Genomic DNA, 18,502 nt, shown 5'->3' with positions numbered 1-18,502 from the left:
TCACCACTCCATTCCTATAAATGCTGTAGATCTACCACTCCACTCCTGTAAGCGGTAGAGTTATCTACTCCTGATTGTATTATTTCTGTCCGTTTTGTACTGATTCTATCAATTGTTGTATTACTTCTGATTATATTTCATACTCTTTTTGATAATTTTGTACACTATTATATTTTGTACAATTTATATACCTTTTGTACTAATTCTATCATTTTTTGTACTGTTTTTCATAATTTTTGGCAATATTTCTGTTTTTTTATCCTCACTTTGTAGGAGACAGCGTTGTCTCCATCTTTTCAATTACGATGGGAGAAATTAAGTTGTACAAACAGTTGATCATAATCATGATTCCGACGCGTTTTCCATACAAATTAACAGTCCAATCAATCACAGCATATCAAATGTAAGACTATTAAGCTTCCAATAATTTTTGCGCAACATCTGTAAGCAAATCACAGCTCTACATTTAAAATAATATTTTAAGAAAACAGAAATAATCAGCTTGTAGAAAACGAAAAATAAACCTTCACCAATTTTTTTTTCTATTTTGAAATTAATTTTTTCCTATATTGCTTTTCAATATTGCAGTGATGTGATAATTTTAAATGACGATATTTTTGGGGTAAAATTGTGCAAAGCAGGTCTCAAAGCTATATTGTATTGAAAACATGTGTTGTAATATCAACTGTTACGTTTCAGTTTTATAGTATTTGGTATAAAGGTCAAACACAGTAAATAATTTTGATAGCTGGCATTTTGATTGTTACTTACCTTATAAAACAATTGTGATTAATGCTAAAGGTTATGACTTCATAGCTTATTGATTAAAAGTTAATTCAGAGAGAGGAGATATAATATCTTACAAATAAGATTTAAAATATATTGTTCCTCTAAGGTTTCAATTAAAGGTTTACTTTGGGAAATGAATTAATAATTTGTAATTGCTCTGTATAAGCCTTGAGGTTGTTTTCTCATCGAGCCAAGATGTAGCTATCATTTAGTGTGTATGTCATATCATTGATAATAATAGGTCAGGTGACGCAATGGTAACACACTTGTTTTTTCACCTAACTGTCCGGGGTTCGATTCTTGGAATGGATATGAAAAGGTAAGGGGTCACCTGCCCGACCACGTGGGTTTTTCCGGGGTAGTCTGGTGTCCTCCCACAATAAGACCCTTCGTGCACTTACATCCGGACCAACAAGAGTGATTAGTATAAGTTTTAATAACTTGTTTCACAATTTTTGTAAAATAAATAAAGTTTATATATATACTTTAATATTGTTGATGTATTCAATAGAGAGTATTGTTAAAAACAGTGTCTATTGATCATAATGTAGCCAAACAAAACTGACATAACAAACACTGATATAATTTCTGTCTTGTTGTGTAGCCATCAGAAAAGTTTTGTTTAAGAAAAATTATAGGAGGTTTTTTTTTGTTTATTAATACACATCTGATAGAATTATAAGAGAAATATCACTTTGTGTTTTTTCCATTAAATTTAATAATCTTTTTGATGTGTCTTTCAATTTTCAGATCTTATTACCAATAAAACAAGAGAATTTTATAAGGAAAAGAAACAATGCAGCACATGTAACAAACATGAACCATAACTAGGGACACAGGGAAACAGGGAAAAAAAGCAAAAGAAAATTCTATGAAATGCTTGATAACACAATTTTGATCACAATAGTTACAAGATACCAATATAACCCTTAACAGGACCCTGAGATGATATCTTAACTGAAAACAAGCAAATATACACAGTGCGATGTCTTATAATATACATGTTCTTAACGTAAAAAAACCCAAATAAACATGAAAACAAATTAAGAAATGATGGTTATCACAAGAGCTGGTTTAAGATCTCTTCCTTAAATAATTTTCAAACCATACAAGTTAACGGTTATACACCTACAAGTTAACAGTGATACATGTACAAGTTAACGGTTATACACGTACAAGTTAACAGTGATACATGTACAAGTTAACGGTTATACATGTACAAGTTAACGGTTATACACGTACAAGTTAAAAGTGATACATGTACAAATTAACAGTGATACATGTACAAGTTACCGGTTATACATGTACAAGTTAACAGTTATACACCTACAAGTTAACGGTTATACACATACAAGTTAACGGTGATACATGTACAAGTTAAAGGTTATACATGTACAAGTTAACAGTTATACATGTACAAGTTAACAGTTATACATGTACAAGTTAACGGTGATACATTTACAAGTTAACAGTTATACATGTACAAGTTAACAGTTACACATGTACAAGTTAACAGTTATACACCTACAAGTTAACGGTTATACATGTACAAGTTAACAGTGATACATGTACAAGTTAACAGTTATACTGTACAAGTTAACAGTGATACCTGTACAAGTTAATAATGATGTACAAGTTAACACTTATATATGTACAAGTTAACAGTTACACACGTACAAGTAAACATGTTTATAGTCTGCTTGATTCAGACATCAAAAAGACACTGGGAGGGTGTGACATGTTTATAGTGTCTTTGATTCCGACATCATAAAGACAGGGGAAGGTTGTCACATGTTTATAGTGTCTTTGATTCAGACATTATGAAGTCACCTAGCAGTGGATGTCTAGCTAGCATTGGTGAACTGCTCGTGAATATTGGTAGCATTGTGGTAGTGTTGCTAGGGTGTAATTCTCCGGTATCAAAGCTAACAAGTGTTCAGAGGTCAACAATGCATGGCATGGCACATTATTTCTGCATATGTAAAGTAGATATTTTCCCTTTTTTCCGTCATTAATGGATTTTTTTTTGCATATGTAAATAAAATGATATCAATATTTGTCTAACCATTATTTGAATTAACGATATAAATCTAAGTTAAAAATTATGTTACTGGCATACTGTTTTTAAAAGAAAAATTTTCATTGAAATTTTAAAATGAAAAATGTCTACATTACAATAAAAAAGCTGAGGGACATATCAAATCTGTTGCCTTTCCAAATGAACACAATCCACACAGACCCAGGTCAGGGCATGAAAATGTAGGTAAACTAGCCTGTAACGTAAAACCATCATGCAAATATAGTATATATCTTCTTAAACACTTACATACAAGACCTAACAATCAGAGTCACCAAAACTCTTTAACATCTGCGGATAACACAAATATGGTGGCAGCAGGTTTATATGATTTACAAATTACTGTGAAAATTTCAGAGGGATTCTATTTTTTACCATTTTCAAGGAAGGAATAAGATCTAAAAAAAAAAAAAAAAAACCTTGAATAGATTAACGTCATAAATGAATGTGGAATAATTTGTGAAAGGGAGATAACTCAAACATCTTTCAAAGGTATGAAATGCAGTGTATATAACTGAAACGGATAGAACTTGATCATGCCTTAAAGTGAGATGATATCATTTACATGTATGTATGTAACCTTGTGTATAACCTATTTAAGTTAACCCCTATCTTATAACACAGGTACAATATGCCAGGTAGCATACACCTTTAAGTTGAATTTCACATTTTCTCACATTACCAAATCATCCTCACATTAAATGTCTTTGTAAAGGTAGTTCCATGCCTTGTATATCACACAATATATGTGAGTTTTCAATCTTGATGAATTTGTGGGACTGATGGGATAAATAGGACAAAAAGGGACAAATGGGACAAAATGGGACAAATGGGAAAAACAGGCCAAAGAGGGCAAACAGGACAAATGGGTCAGACATGACAAACGGGACAAATGGGACAAAATGGACAAAATGGGACAAATAGGAAAAACAGGCCAAACAGGACAAATGGGTCATACATGACATACGGGACAAAAAGGACAAATTGGACAAATTGGACAAAATGGGAAAAACAGGCCAAACAGGACAAATGGGTCAAACATGACATACGGGACAATGCACCACTAAGGACAAAGGGGAATCTACATATGAAATCTGAGTAAGATCCATCAAGTGCTTCTCGTGAAATAATGGTAACAATCTCCTTATGTACAAATCTAAGATGGCCACCTGTCAGTCATTTGTTATTTTAACTAGTCTCTAAATGAGCAGTGCACAAATATGGACCGAGAGGAACATACATGCGGAATTTGAAAATTATCTACCCTGTAATCTGCAAAAAGAGAGCAAGAATAAGAATTGTGTAAGGACAGACAGATCACAGAAGAAAGGCTATTTGAACAGCCAGTTGTAACCATATAATGATAGTGAGCTAAAAATGTTTGATGAGGATAACAAAACAGTAATTTTCAAATAAAAATTCTATGAACATCGCACAACACATATACCAACATCATGCTTGCATATACAACATCCTGATGCGAGAAAGACAGACACATCCCAGTTCTACAGAAAATATGCTATTCAGGGCTGCCAGCTCTAACTAACTAGTGTCATTAACTCTATCAAAGAATTAGTCTAAATCTGACACCATTTTCTGAATTGGAAAATTTCTAAAAAGTATATATGCCTTTAACAAATTTACAACAAAACGAAACACAAATAGAGCTACTGAGACAAAAAATAAACTTTTTCTATTTTAAGTAACAGTGACCTTGACCTTTTGCTAAACAAGTCCTGAAACAAAATTTTGCTTCCCCATCATGGTAATTAACCTTCATAAGTTTCATTCTTGCCACCTTGGATTAAATACACCTAAAATCTTTTTGGAAGAAGAAACTCAAAGTCTAGATTACTGTGAGTAACCAACATGGTCCAAAATATGCCATCTTCAAATTAAATTTCAGGCTGCTTGGTGAAATGTCAAGTTGCTAACTGAACAGTTCACATGACCTCAATAAATTACATACCTTGGTACTTCTTTTTCAAATATCAGAATAAAAAGTTCAGTGGAATTCCCCATATATAATCCTCTATAAATTCAGTGTTGAAAATAAATTAAGTCTGATAAAATACCAATTATTATGAAGATTTCAAAGGAAATACATAATATAATATATCATTATAATAGATTATCTCCCCTTACTGTTATATTTGGTTCAACGCTGTAAAATTATATTCTTGTTTTGCTCAGATTCTGTGATTTAACAAAACATCTGCGTTTTTTTTACTCCAGAAATCTTCTAGCACTACAATCTATGTCAGTTTTGATCTGTTTGTCATTTCATGGTCACATGACTTTGTTTATAGCTAGATTTTGTTTCCACGCCAATTTTAATCTTTTGACCCTACTTTCACTGTCATTTTATTTCTGTACTGGCAGCCCTGTATACATGTATATAAACCACCCATGCAGAAACCACAACACCTCGACGCACCAGATCGTTGGAAAAAGTGGGCGTCTCCGCCACCGGACTTTCCATGGAGCTGTATTGACGCTGTCGCGAAGAAGCCTAGCATAGATGAATGTTTATCAGTTCAATCACACACTTACACACTGAATGTTGTTTAAATGTTTTTTCTAAGAAAATCCTATCAAACACATTTCGTCACAAAGATTGCTGCTATAAAGATTTCACCAAATCTACCATACATATATAAAATGACATGACGTTATAAAATCTTTTTGTTACACAACACTAGTGAATGTTGCTAGAAATTTCAAGAACGGTTACATTGAAAGTTTGGTTAACAATTATTATTTTTGTTCTAACTCTTTAATCTCATATATTATTGCCGTTATTGAGAATCGAACCACTGTCAATTCTCAATTCAAGTATCCAGTTAATATGTCAGCCCTTGTAAGTTTAAATCAATATGTTTTCAGTAACATGAATTATAAAGTTATCAATTTTCAGTTAAGTGTAATCAGTTAAAATTTATATTACAATTCTTGATTCAAGAAGATCAACTGATCCGTTCTTCATTCAAGTAAAGAATATACCAATATCAAATTTAATTAACTTTAAGAAATTTATTTCTTGGTTGTAACAGATCATTACTTTGAGTTAAAACCCTGATAACTGTACAATGTACACACAGCTTTTATTTAGATTCAAAGTTAGTCATCTCTACTGTCCTGAAGCTGAGAAGAAATACAGTTGATGTAAATATACGGTTATGTATTGGTAAGGTGATAGCTTACTGTAATAGATAATGATTTATTTCAATGAAGACTGAATGATCTTTTGTTAAAATATTGACTGACTTTTCGTAATGTTAAAACAATGATCAAATTTCCTATCAATAACTTACTGTTCTAATACTGGAACCATCTGTAGCCTCTTGGTCATCTTCAACACCAACCCTACAAATTAAATTTTGTCATTGTTAAATTTACCAAATGTATCATTTCAGCCAAAGATATATTTCAGGAAGCAACAACCTGATTTTGAAATGTCTAGTCCAAGGTTTTGCTTATAGTACAAGTTGTTTTTTCACTGGATTAAATTCTTGCAGTGTGAGTAAATTTGAAAATTTTGCTATAACTGCCTCACACTGTTACATATTTCACGTATGGTTCTTGTGAATTCCTATCTCAAAGGGGAAGTGAAAAAAACATTTTGTAAGTTATATTTTCAATTTTAGCTAAATTGGTAAATTTGTAATGTCAATCCCTTTCTTGGATGACTCCCAGAATTAGTATGTAGAGGGAGCTACAATGAAATAAATTTTCATTAGATCTTTATTGTAGGGTTGAAATACGACTGCAAAAACCGCAGAAATTAGAACCAAGCAAAAATGATAAACTTTTATAGTATCAATTTGTTTTGCTGGGTTTATCAGTCATTTGGTCACAGAGCAGGTGTTTCCTTGTAGGAACTGGTTGCTATGGCGCTGAAAATCATGTGGTCGCCAGAACCACAGGTTTTGGTTTCCCATTTCCTGCAGCCATTGTAAAATAGCTGTGGTGAATTCTCTGCAGACAAGAACGGTCACCAAAACCAGTTTTTGGTTTGGCCTTACCTGATCTGCAGCCACTGTAACATAGGTGTGGTAAATCCACCACAGATGACGACGGTCACCAGGACAACCATCATTGTTGAGGACACCATCAGTCGTCTAGCTTCTGAGGATGTGTTCCGGATGGAGAGGGCAAAAGCAATGGCCCCTCGGAGACCTGGATAAATTGTTGTTTTCATAAATTTACCACATCTGAAGTATTTTAACAATTATCCCTGACTAATCAAGGAGGGCTGGTTGGCATTAAATTGAATAACATTTATTGTTATTACTATTGAAACAGCTATAGATGTAGGAAGGTGTAATTATATTACAATCAGGTATTTATTGTCCAGTAAGTACAGTAAAAGTTAAAAATAACAACCCATCTATTGCTTCAATACATAACTCTCTAGTTTAATTACTACACAAACCACCACTGTGATTACTCCAGTACACAAATCCTCCAGTGTAATTACTCCAGTACACAACTCCTCCAGTGTAATTACTCCAATACACAACTCCTCGAGTGTAATAACTCAAATAAACCACTCCTCAGGTGTAATAATTTCACTACACAAACCTCAGATGTAATTCCTCCACTATGCACCCCCCAGTGTAATTACTTAAACAAAACCTTCAGTGAAGTTACTCAAATGCACAACCCCTTAAATGTAACTCAATTCACAATCCCTCAAGTGTAATCACTCATATACAAAACTCCTCTAGTGTAAATGTTCTAATACACAAACCTTAAAGTGTAATTGCTCAATACACAACACTTCCAGTGAAGTCAGTTGAATACACAACCCCTCCAGTGTAATTACCCCCATACACAAACCTCCAATGTAATTACCCCCATACACAAACCTCCAGTGTAATTACCCCCATACACAAACCTCCAGTGTAATTACCCCCATACACAAACCTCCAGTGTAATTACCCCCATACACAAACCTCCAGTGTAATTACCCCCATACACAAACCTCCAGTGTAATTACCCCCATACACAAACCTCCGGTATAATTACTCCAATATACATCCCCTCCAGTGTAATCACTCAAATACACTAATTTTTTTAACCATACATACAACACTAACCACAATGTTTAATACTTACCAGAAAACATCATCATGTTCATGAAGGAACTTTTGATTTTTTTCCGTCGACCAAGATTGAGCAACAAAGACAATGGATAGATATTGCAAAACCTTGCTGTTATAATGGCAAGCTGAATGGAGTTAAGGTCAAATATAGATACAACATTACACTCCATAGTTTTTTCTCTCTCTCTCCTGAATATGTTCTATAGACAGCAAGTTAAATATTGATTAATTCTGAACAAGGGATCCTACAGGGATTTTTGCACTCACCATGACTGATATTTATTTGTTCTTTAAAAGTTATATCTTTCACTTTTCTTTCACTTTTCAGGATGAAAATAAAAAAGTGCAAAAATAAAACCATTTAAAAAACTTGAACCAAAGGAAAAAAAAACTTTGTGATCCTTATTCTTTTTCTGAAATGATGTCACTGTGTTGAATTTTTTTGTCACTTTGTTGATTATTGACAATATGTTGTTTACCAACACACAAGGTGAAACAGATAAGGATACGAAGGTAGAGAGGATGAAGCCAGCATGCCACTTCTGTGCATGGAATGTGAATATAGACACACCCACATAGAGAAAGACAAAATTTTCTGCCAGGAAGTTTGTCAGCTCAAATAACTAAAACAGAAAAAACAGTATGTTAACATGTTAAAAACAAGGCTGTGTTGAAGATTTTCTATAAATAGTAACAGTGACCTTAATGTTGAACCTGGCACGTAGAGGCACAAACTCATTCAAGGTATTATGCAAAGTTTGATTATATTCTGTTGAGAAGTGAAACTGCTAGAGTGATGACAAAAAGTGACCATAGGTATGTATGTATGTACGAACTGAACACATTATCCTCTCTGAAGTCACTGTTATGGGATAATTAGCCCTATTGTCATTCCAGAGTAAGATAACATTGAAACATAAATAGTTTATAATGCAATTATTTCAACTTGGGCAAATTTTGCGATTTAATGTCCAAATCAGAAATCAAATTTTAGTGAAATCATATTTGATTCGCAGTTGAAGAGCTGGTGCTAAAAATATATTTAATTAAAAGTATTTCTTCCTTAATCAAAGTTTACCAGTATAATATTCCCAATACAATAGTAAATAGCAAAAATCAGACAGTAGCAAAATAAAATGCTGTAACAAAAAACTGGTTTTATATTACATGAATAATATACAATGTATGTGTTGATCTTGAAGCATATCAGTAACAAGGGTATCAGTAAAACTGATGACTGCTCCCCAAAAACAACTTTATTGGGCACAAAATTTTAACAAAGTGTAATAATTCTGTAATCTAGGGGTTGCAGGCCCTGAAAAGTTATGCTCCAAACACAATACTTTAACAAAGGGCAGTAACTCTGTAATTGAGGGGTCGAGAGACCTGAACTTGGTACACTGTACATTCAATTTGTCTTTGTATGATCAATGTATACACCAAGTTTCATAATCCTTACTTGATTTTGGACAAAGTTTATGGGAAGGATCAATAGTTACTCTACCAAAACCTTAAATGTTGATAACTTACGTCAATTTATTAATCAAATAAATAACATACAAAAGTATATCAAAGTTTATGTAAGAATACATTGTATATATTTGTGTTTGATAATTAAACTTACCTGTTTTGTCCTCTGTTTTGATTCAACTGATAAGTTGTTAAAGGTATAATGTGCCTGTGTGATCCCACAGAACAGCACTGCTACAATTCCTAAAATAGAAACAGTATATTGGTATAAATGGCTTGTGTGATCCTACAGTACAGCACTGCTACAATTCCTAAAATAGTAACAGTATAAAGGCATAAATGGCTTGTGTAATCCTATAGAATGGCACTGCTACAATTCCTAAAATAGTAACAGTATAAAGGCATAAATGGCTTGTGTGATCCTACAGAAGAGCACTGCTACAACTCCTAAAATAGTAACAGTATAACAGTATAAATGGCTTGTGTGATCCTATAGAATGGCGCTGCGACAATTCCTAAAATAGTAACAGTATAACAGTATAAATGGCTTGTGTGATCCTATAGAATGGCACTGCTATAGTAACAATGAAAGGTTTGATTTAGGCATTGAGTGACCTACACTTGATGCTTTGTTTATTACCTGTATAAAACAGAACAGTTTACCTGTGAGTCCTGCAGCCTCAGCAGCCTGGAATGTACTATATGACATGAGAAAGAACAAGGCCGTCTCCAGCAGGGGAAAGTCCCGGATCTTCGTGAATTTAGTAATGTGATTGGAGTTAAGTATCTAATTTGAATCAGATCAAAATTCTTTCACACTAATACCGTTATAACTTAGTTAACAAGACTTATCACTCAAAGCATCATAAATAGCATAAGATCCTTTAGATTGATGTGTAAACTGGTGATACATAATTACAATGTAATAAATAGAGGCCTTTTACAGTGATGTGTAAGCTGGAGATACAAAATTAAACCGTAATAAACAGAGGCCCTTTACAGCAATGTGTAAGCTGGTGATATAGTTTCTTTCTCTGTCAGTTTTTTAAAATCAGGACCAGTAATTAAGTAACAGTCTACAGTTAATGTACCACATCATCGCCAATAGAATGGATGGTCTACTTTCACTTTAGTAGTATATTACTGTATTACTTTCAGACATCAGAACCGTTACACAAGATTAAAGGATATGACAGCTGTCAGACAGCCAATAAAAGCACCAATGGCAAACGCTCCGGCAAATATCCCAACGAAGCTTCCGAGAGATTTGAAAAAAGCATTGGCACTAAAACCAGTGCTAGCGTACTGACCATAAGTCTCCACCGATCTGTGGAATATAGAAACACAATATAGTCCCTGAAACTACAACAGAAGTCTGTGACAATGATCTTCCTGACAAGAAAGATCAACATCTATCAAAAAACAATGCTAAATCTTCTAACATTCTGACTATATTTAAATAGTCATTGCAAAATTTGAAGAGAAAAAAAACCAGTTTTTAACAATTGCAAATAAATTGTTCCAATTTATATTTATCACAATTTTTGGCCTTGATGGAAGTGCCTGATGGGCCTTTCTTTGTGAGGGAACCAAAGTACCCCGGGAAAGACCTGTGAGGTCGTTTCCCTTAAGAAGCCACATTAGTGTCCAACTTTATCTGAACTGATATGTGTGATTGTTAAGTGTAACCATCCGTCCCCATCCTCCATACATCCATTCTTTTTTTTATTTTACTGGGAAAAAGGAAAGCTATATTTACTGTGTACATCCTTCAAAAAGCCCAGGGGCCAACACATTACGTCTGATCCATTGATATTTGGGGACCAAGAATAAGAATTGGTGTTTAATTCTTCCAAACAGTTAAAGTTATGGTCTGTAAAACTTTGATAATCAACCTTCCAAAGCTTTGCTTCCCACATCCAGCCATTAATATTATGGCTGAAATTAGTATAGTTTTCAAAGTTTTGTGACTCAATACATGGTTTGTTATTAATTTATACAAAACTTACTGATTATGTGCACAAATAAAGACTAGAAGCTGAATATATTTGGCAATTATGCCTTTGACAATAGATTTTAAATCAACAGTTATGAGAGTCACAGTTAGTATACAACCGTAATTTTGTTGTCATTTTTGTATCTTATAATCCAATTTTACATCACTTGCCCTTCCAGGAAAAATGATTTTTCATTTTTTTTTAATATTCTTCCTTTATTACTATCTTCCTTTTATTGTTTTAATAAGATTTAACTTTTTTAAAAAAAATCCATAACTGTAATGTATAATCAAAAGGAATTTGAATTAAATATCAATTGTACTTTTAAAAGCATGATACTGAACATTGCTATTTTATATCAAAAGAAAAACAGTCCCCAATCCTAAGGAAAAATATTGTTTAATGTTAATTTTAGTAAACAAAACACAAACTGCAATTCAATATGAAATTGACAAAATATAAAAAAAAATGTTTACTACAGGATGGCAGCAACTTGAGTTAAACAAAAACTATGAAACATGAACTTTCGTCAATCATTCTTGATGGCTCAGAGCTAGAGGGAGTCAACGTTTTTGAGAAAACAGGAGTGGTAGAGAAAACATTTGTGCTTTGGACAGATGATAATAACACTGTCTCTGTTATGATTGGGTATTCACGCCCTCCGGCTGTCACGATGAAAGATGAATTCACTGTTCTCATCACCATCCACTTGCCATAATCTGTCAGATTTAAGGCATTCATATGTTCCTTAACTCAGATTTACAAACTCAATATTGAAATAGTAATAAACAAAATGTTGTAGAAACAGGGGAATTCATACTGATAGATTTTTATTCTGCAAAATGAAACACTGTTTAAGCATGGCATTGACACATACAATTGTTATGTGATTGAAGACAGTAAATCTGGTTGATGGTAAAACACTGAACAAAAAAATGATGTGATATAACACAGCAAAACGAAGTGTGACACAGCAGTATTATCCTGTATACTTCAACAGATTTAGCTGTTATTTTAACACTAGTTGACAGACATGTATGTAGTCATATTACCCAAAGTTCAAGTATTGCAGAGATCTAGATCAAGAAATGTAGCATGATTTTAGTAATTCCATTTCCATTCAGCAAATTATAATGTTGTAATTTGTTTTCCACTCTTTTGTGAAAAGATGAAAGTTAAAAGAGAGTATTTTAATGGAAATCATGACATTGGTTATTGTTGTCTGTATTTTAATCATTTTCAAATTATCTGACTTTTAAATTTCTATACCACCCTCAAAAATAATGTTAAAACAAAAATCTTGAAAATAGTGAAAAAACTGAAACCTTTGAAAATAGCGAATGTATCAGTCATTATTGATATTTTTTTATAAAAGTTAAGCATACAATCTTATATGCATTTTAATTTCAATGTACAATATTTTTCTACAAAAGATACATTCAGTATCTCATAATGTATGATTTTGTGAATATGACAGGCAGTAATGTGTTCCTGCTTTTTCTCAAATGATTTTCACCAACATGATTGATTAAAATCCATGAAATGTGATGTTTATAGACATTTGAACAAGCCGCAAAGGATTGTGAGGACAATTTAGTCATGCATGTCTATAATGGAACAGAAAAAAGATGTCTTATTTAGCAATTGGCCTCTATAAGGAGGTTCAGCTACTAATAATTCTTTTACAATGGTGCCGAAACTATTGACCTCTATAGACAGGTATTTGTTATTTACAGGTAGTCTTTAAAGAGAGGTATTTGCAATATACAGGTAAATTTTGAAGCAAGTCTGACTGTAAAGTAAGGCAGGATAGACATTTAGACTTAAAATTGACATAAAATATTACGTATCTGTAGTTTCTGTCACAGGGCTCTTGATCTGCCAGATTTCGGGCCAAATTCCCATTGCAAATTAGTATCTTTTTTTCCCAATTTAGACCCCAAGTTTTCCCAATTCTAAGGAAAATGCCACTATTTTTCCCAATTCTAAGGGCCCCAATCCCAAAATGGGTTGTGAGAGCCCTGTGTCAGCTTCTTGGCAAACATCATAGAAAATGATTGACAGACAGCTTTGAAATCAATAGTTAAGATATTTTAAGAAATGAATAAATGCTGAAAATCGGACCTGATACTTCTTAAGCTAAAATTTAATCTTTAAACAATGTAGACAAATGTTTACTTACTCAGACAATACAATAGCTACAGCGTCATTGAGAACACTCTCTCCAAACACAAAGGCAAACAAATCCACATCTACCTTCAGATCACTAAATATAGCCAGCACTGTCACTGTGGTGAAAATAAGACAAACAAAATATATCTACATATATGTATTAGCTACATATGCCCAGCGCTGTCACTGTGGCAAAAATAGGACAAACAAATAATATGTATTATCTGAATATAGCCTGCACTCTCTCTGTTGCAAAAATAAAACAAACAAAAAATATATACATATACGTATTATCTAAATATGCCCAGCACCGTCACTGTGGCAAAAATAGGACAAACAAATAATATATATTATCTAAATATGCCCAGCACCATCACTGTGGCAAAAATAGGACAAACAAATAATATATATTATCTAAATATGCCCAGCACCGTCACTGTGGCAAAAATAGGACAAACAAATAATATATATTATCTAAATATGCCCAGCACCGTCACTGTGGCAAAAATAGGACAAACAAATAATATATATTATCTAAATATGCCCAGCACCGTCACTGTGGCAAAAATAGGACAAACAAATAATATATATTATCTAAATATGCCCAGCACCATCACTGTGGCAAAAATAGGACAAACAAATAATATATATTATCTAAATATGGCCAGCACTCTCTCTGTGACAAAAACAAGACATACACAAAATATCTACTATAATACAGCAGAAAAGTTTTATATGCAAGTGAAATCAATTTTCATCAAGATATTGACACAAAGATTATCAGTCCATGAAAAGATAATATCATCAGCTTATCTCAGAGTCCGACCTTAGTGTTTGGCACAATGTCTGATCAACTATATTAAAAACATCAATGATGAAGATTTACAGGATATGTTGTACAGGTGTAGTAGAATGTGCTACTGATTCAACAAGCTCTCAACTGGGGCCAAAGACCGATATCAATCAATCTCAAACAGATATGTGTAATACTTTTTTTATTGTACAAAGTTTTCTCAAATTTCATAACAACTTTTTCAATTATTCACATTTCAAATTCATTCTATTCCTTCCATTTTGGGTTCTATGTCTGAATGACAAATGGATACGACATCATCTTAATTATAAAGTTACCATGTAATGGTTTCTACACACAGAATGTACCAGACATGTACAGAAAACGTAACACTTGGAAGACAGGTTTCTTGTCTGGTGTGTACATTTAGGGACAGAGATATTCTCTATATACTTTATTAAATATTTCAAACCTGAAATTAGTTTACATACCTGGATCTGTAGCCGAGATTATTGCTCCAAAGAAAAAACAATCATTTAAACTAAAAGTGATATCCATCAACCTCGTGAGTCCATACATTATCCCTCTGTAAGTAAATCATATCAATTTGTAGAAATCAATAAAGGTGCAAGAGTATGGCACATCAAAGGCTTGACCAAAACAAAAACAAGTGGACATGTGTATATCATCTTACCGTAGCACTTTCACAATAACACTATAGAGATGTATTTATATATACCTTTACTTACTCTACACCTACCAAACAACACCCCACCCTCACCATGGTGTCTTTATTATAGTGTATGTATCTATATATACACCTTTACTTACCCTATACCTACCACACAACATCCCCACCCTCACCATGGTGTCTTTATTATAGTGTATGTATCTATATATACACCTTTACTTACCCTATACCTACCACACAACATCCCCACCCTCACCATGGCATCTTTACACCAACACTATACAGTATATATCTATATATACCTTTACTTACCCTATACCTACCACACAACACCCCCACCCTTACCATGGTGTCATTATCATAGTGTCTGTATCTATTTATACCTTCACTTACTCTATACCTACCACACAAAACCCCCTACCCTTACCATCACACCTTATAGACTATACTGTAGTGAACATAATACTTACCCTACCACACAACAAGATATAGTTGTTCCAATGAAAGCATATGTCATTATGGCTCCAAAATTTCGGAAAAAATGTCTCTGAAATAAAGAAATTTAGCATGTTGTCTGAGAAGTAAAGGAATTCCAAAGGAGGGAGAGGGGGATTCTTGGAGGACAATAAAACAGCATTTTTTAGCATTTTTGTTATGGATGGGCTTATTACCAGACATGGGCTTATTGCCAGCTAAGTGGAGACAACATCAAAATCAATTTAAACATTTTTATCAATGCCTTCAGCATCCAGTAGTACCAGAATGCATGTAACAGAAATTGATTTTCTGTTCTGCATGAAAGCAGGAACATCATAAAATACTTTTCATGATTTTTTAAAAAATGTTAATAAAAAAATTTAGCATTACTAAGTTTCGATCAATATTTTCAGGACTCTTCAACAGCAGGATATAAAAGAGCGAAAGCCTGAAAACTTATTCGATGAAAATATCATTCTTTAATGATAGATAATACTATTGACTTTTTGATTTAATGCTAGTTCTGGGACATTTCACAGAGAAATGACACATTACACCAAAAAGCTAATTCATCACTCAGGCTTCAGCTCAAAACAAATACATGCACTGTAATGATACTTTATGAACCAACCAAACATACAATTCAAAATCATTGATTTTTTTTTCTAATTTTTAAAAGAAACCATGGCGAGATTATTTTTAAACTTAATTCTTAAAATCTGATATATGTTTTTACTTAGCAAGAAAATAAAAACACAAATTGTAAAAAAAAACCTTCACACCATTGAGATGTGTAGTTTGTGTAAGAACATCAACAATGAAGATTTTTCAACCACACCCCCAATGAGTTTCCACAGAATATCTAGTGTTTTTAATATTATTTGCACTTGGCAATGAAACAGTTTCTCGGTTAGATTGTAATAATTATATTTTATTGGTAAAGAACTTTCACATGGCTTCATCATCTGTGAGCACTGCCTTCAAAATAACTTTATAACAAACAAATCTATAACTAATATCTTGTCAATACTTACCCGTTTCATACTGTAACCGGCCTCAAATATAATGAAAGGCAGCATGATGTTGAAAAAGAATTCTGGGTCAAAAGTTACCTACAAAATAAGAATCAGTGATAAAGAATCAATCAAGGAATTAAATTTTGAAATCCTTTCCCTGTTGCTGATTTATAACTGTCATGCATTTTAAGAAGTAATTGTTTGAATTAAAAGAACAATAAACTTTTCAAGAACAATCTCAGTATAAATCAAGTAAGATATTCATACCATAAAAAAAGTTAAATTAGCAAACTGCGAGTGAATTTGTGTCTGTTTAACAGCTTCAAGAAAATTATATAAATATGTAGATATATGCATAGAATAAAAACTAATTCCTGTGTGAAGAAATAAATAGGATTAAATAACAAAAATCAAAAAGCCTTTATTCCTTCTTTAGCTTCTTCTGAAAAAGCTACAGAAGGTAGGACTCCTGAAGAAGCCAAGTTAATTTTAAAAGTACATGTTTAGGGCAAATTTCAAACAGCTTGGCAAAATTGTGTAATTCTGATTTTATAAAAATATTCTTTTAAAATAATACAAGAGCACAAAAACCCCGGACAGTTTTTTTCGTTGTATACAGTAAACTGGGTGTGATTCTCAATTAATATTGCTACTTGTAACAGTAAAATCTGATCATAATAAGTATATTTACCGCACGAACAATGGGAGCCATTTCCGCATTCTCGTTGACCATTCCCCAGAGATTGTACTTAAGAGAATGAGCTTTGTTTGTATCATTTTCTTCAGATTTCAAATTGAGGATTAGAGATGATGGTGGCTGAAATGCGTAGAATGTATCATTTCCACTAAGCATCACTTCTGGTGTCTCCGTGCTGGCTGAACTCCCATAGCGGATGACCATACCCACAATCATACCTGCAACGCAAGCAGGAAAAGAATCATTCACATGTAATCTTAAATGAATCAACTTCTCTTAAATTCTGCATCCTGGAAGAAAGAAAAATCATTTATAGGGAAGCTGAAAGGCCCTAAGTGACAAGAACTTTAAAAAATGACTTATTTATTTAAAATTTATTTAAAAATGCTATATTACATTGAAAAATATTGAAATTGTTACTATATGAAATATTTTTGGGCTTAATAGTTACAGTCATGTCACTATAGTAACAATCTAATGTTTTTCGATATAATATAGTGTTTTTTAAAGAGATTTTTTTGTTTTTTTTGTTTTCAACTGATGACCTATTTGGTAGTGATGATCCAATTTATCAACTTTGTCTCGTATAGGTTGGTTACATCAATAAACTAATTAATTGACTACAATCATTCATGATTGATTGTCAGTAAATGAAAGAGTAACATTTGTGTTTTCCTATCTTCAGCAGAAAAAAATCTTGAATCTCAATCTTGCCAAAGTGATTAATCATCTTGTTGATTAACATCTCCACAAAAGTGCTTGATAAACATTATTTTTCAATGTGCATGGAACAAACCTAATCAAAATGCATGGTGGAGATCATTCTTCATGACTTTCCAAGCAAGAAAGTGTGAAGTACAAAACACTTTTAAATTCTTCTTCATTAATGTACGATATTATCAATTTATCACTTTAAAAAATGAGATGTATGTCCTTCCCATTGATTATCAATCAATCATCGATCTGTTCAGATGATCAATAGTAACATTGCAACCATTTCTCAACACTGCAGTTTGGGTGCTGCAAAGTAATTTGTGTCAGGCAAGCATAACAAAGCTAACAATGCAAAATGTTGTAAAATATATAGTAGAAAATAATTTGTGATTTTGTCAATACAACTATTCAATACAATTTTTCTTCACTCAGCATATTTGTATTTATTTTTGCAAACGATTAAACAATTTGTAACGTCATTTAGCCTTAGAAATGGAAACG

The 18,502-nt window shown here is 32.7% G+C and overlaps 1 protein-coding gene across 1 annotated transcript in view; it reads right to left on the bottom strand.

The window, feature by feature from the left end:
* Positions 1–18,502, bottom strand: part of LOC132551145 (sodium/hydrogen exchanger 7-like) — a 37,782-nt gene that overhangs the window by 18,729 nt on the left and 551 nt on the right. The window contains 15 exon segments of the mRNA XM_060215257.1: positions 5,304–5,378; positions 6,181–6,232; positions 6,892–7,045; positions 7,988–8,099; positions 8,484–8,597; positions 9,599–9,687; positions 10,108–10,231; positions 10,639–10,738; positions 12,087–12,106; positions 13,566–13,580; positions 13,620–13,729; positions 14,898–14,992; positions 15,568–15,644; positions 16,609–16,686; positions 17,282–17,505. Coding sequence (XP_060071240.1) covers positions 5,304–5,378; positions 6,181–6,232; positions 6,892–7,045; positions 7,988–8,099; positions 8,484–8,597; positions 9,599–9,687; positions 10,108–10,231; positions 10,639–10,738; positions 12,087–12,106; positions 13,566–13,580; positions 13,620–13,729; positions 14,898–14,992; positions 15,568–15,644; positions 16,609–16,686; positions 17,282–17,505 — 1,439 coding nt within the window.

Source organism: Ylistrum balloti, unplaced genomic scaffold (genome assembly GCF_031769215.1).
Source record: "Ylistrum balloti isolate Yb309-2 unplaced genomic scaffold, AGI_CSIRO_Ybal_v1 Utg370180, whole genome shotgun sequence".
Taxonomy (NCBI): domain Eukaryota; kingdom Metazoa; phylum Mollusca; class Bivalvia; order Pectinida; family Pectinidae; genus Ylistrum; species Ylistrum balloti.
This window is presented reverse-complemented; position numbering and strand designations above follow the sequence as displayed.